General features: G+C 71.4%; 1 protein-coding gene across 1 annotated transcript; it reads left to right on the forward strand.

Annotated features, from left to right (window-relative positions):
• The first annotated feature begins 798 nt into the window (after positions 1-798).
• On the forward strand, positions 799-1,161 carry PRR15 (proline rich 15). The gene has a single exon (XM_041411589.1). The coding sequence runs from the start codon at positions 799-801 to the stop codon at positions 1,159-1,161; it is 363 nt and encodes a 120-aa protein (XP_041267523.1).
• Positions 1,162-1,579: the final 418 nt, after the last annotated feature.

Below are 1,579 nucleotides of genomic sequence, written 5' to 3' on the forward strand. Positions count from 1 at the left end.
CGGCCACGCACGCCGGCAACACCGCATCCATCTCGGCAGTCCCGGATTTCACGGCGCTGCCTCACCTGCGCTGAGGCTCCCTGCTCTTCCTCCTCTTCCTCTGCCCCCTCCCCCTGTCTCTCCACCGCCGGCTCTCCCTGGAGGGGACACCGACGCTCCTCCGTGCAGCCCCGCAGTCCCGGGGCCGGCCCCTCCTGCCCCACCCCGCGGGAGCCGGGCAGGTGAGCGGAGCCGCCCGGCCCCGGGGCTGGCCGGGCCGCCGCTCCGCCCACGGGGGGGGGCAGGAGCGCGCTCCCGCAGGCCGGGCGGGCCCGCAGGTCAGTGTCGCTTCCCGTACCTGTTGCGCAGGGAGCAGGCGGGGCGGGGAGAGGAGGGAAGGAGGGAGGGGGGAGCGAAAGGGGCCCCATCGCAGGAGCCCCAGGACGCGCCGGGCTCCCGGCCTCGTCCCGCGGGGAGACGGCAGCCCCAAGGTACCGGAGCTCGGGTCTACTTCTGGGTGTGGGGGGTGGTGAGTGCAGGCTCCGGGGCGTCATTTACCTGAGACTGGGCGAGCCGCGCACGGAGCGGGCGGCGCTTCCGAGCCGCTCGACGGGGTGCAGAACGCTCCCCCCGTGCCCGCCCGGCCGCCGGCGCAGGGTCCCTCCCTGCAGGCCCCTCCCGGGCGCCGGCACACCTCCCCGGCAGCGCTGCCCGTCCTCCGGCGCTGGGCAAGAGAAGTCTCGGCGCCGACCGAGCGAGGAGGCGGCGTGCCCGTCTGCCAACCCGTCTTCGCCCTCTTCCCCCCCGCAGGAGCCCGAGATGGCGGACAGCGCCGCGGCCACCGCCGCTCCTCGGGCCGGCGTGAAGGGCTCGGCCGGGCCCTGGTGGAAATCGCTGACCAGCAAGAAGAAGCACAAGGAAGCGGCGGTGTCCCCGCCGCACCCTGTCACCAGCGAGACCCCCGCCGACACCCCCAGCCCCGACGGTCGTGAGGAACAGCCCGCTCCCTTGGGCAGCGGCGACGCCGCGGGAGCCGGGGTCGGCAACCGGCGGAGCCTCCGAGTGTCCCATTCGGGCCGCTTCAAGGAGCGGCGGAAGGTGCGCACCTCGCTGCTGGCCGACAGCCCCGAGGTCTTCGACGGCGGCGGCGCGCCAGGCCATGCCGCCCAAGGGGCCGAGTAGCCCAGGAGGACTTTGCCGAGGAGCTGCTGCTGTATGGGTGGCCGGAGAACTGGCGGGACAGGCAGCCAGAGTCGGTGACTGCCCTACAGCTGGGCTTGGACCCACCCATACAGAGAACTGTATGGGCCGGAGAACTGGCGGGGCAGGCAGCCAGAGTCGGTGACTGCCCTACAGCTGGGCTTGGACCCATGGGTGACATGTGGGCAGCAGCCTCCCACACCCTGACCGGACACTGCGGGGAGCCCGGCACTGCTGCCAGGCGAGGGAATCGCGTGTGCTGTGTTACATGAACACCGCCAATACCAAACCCCTGGATGACGGGACGATGTGATTGTCTTTAAAAAAAAAAACACAAATAAATACCCCACTCCCTGTACTGTGGTGAGAGGACTCAAAGGTGCTATCCCAAGGCCGACGG

This window comes from Onychostruthus taczanowskii, unplaced genomic scaffold (genome assembly GCF_017590055.1).
Source record: "Onychostruthus taczanowskii isolate IOZ18803 unplaced genomic scaffold, ASM1759005v1 scaffold36, whole genome shotgun sequence".
In the NCBI taxonomy this organism is placed as follows: domain Eukaryota; kingdom Metazoa; phylum Chordata; class Aves; order Passeriformes; family Passeridae; genus Onychostruthus; species Onychostruthus taczanowskii.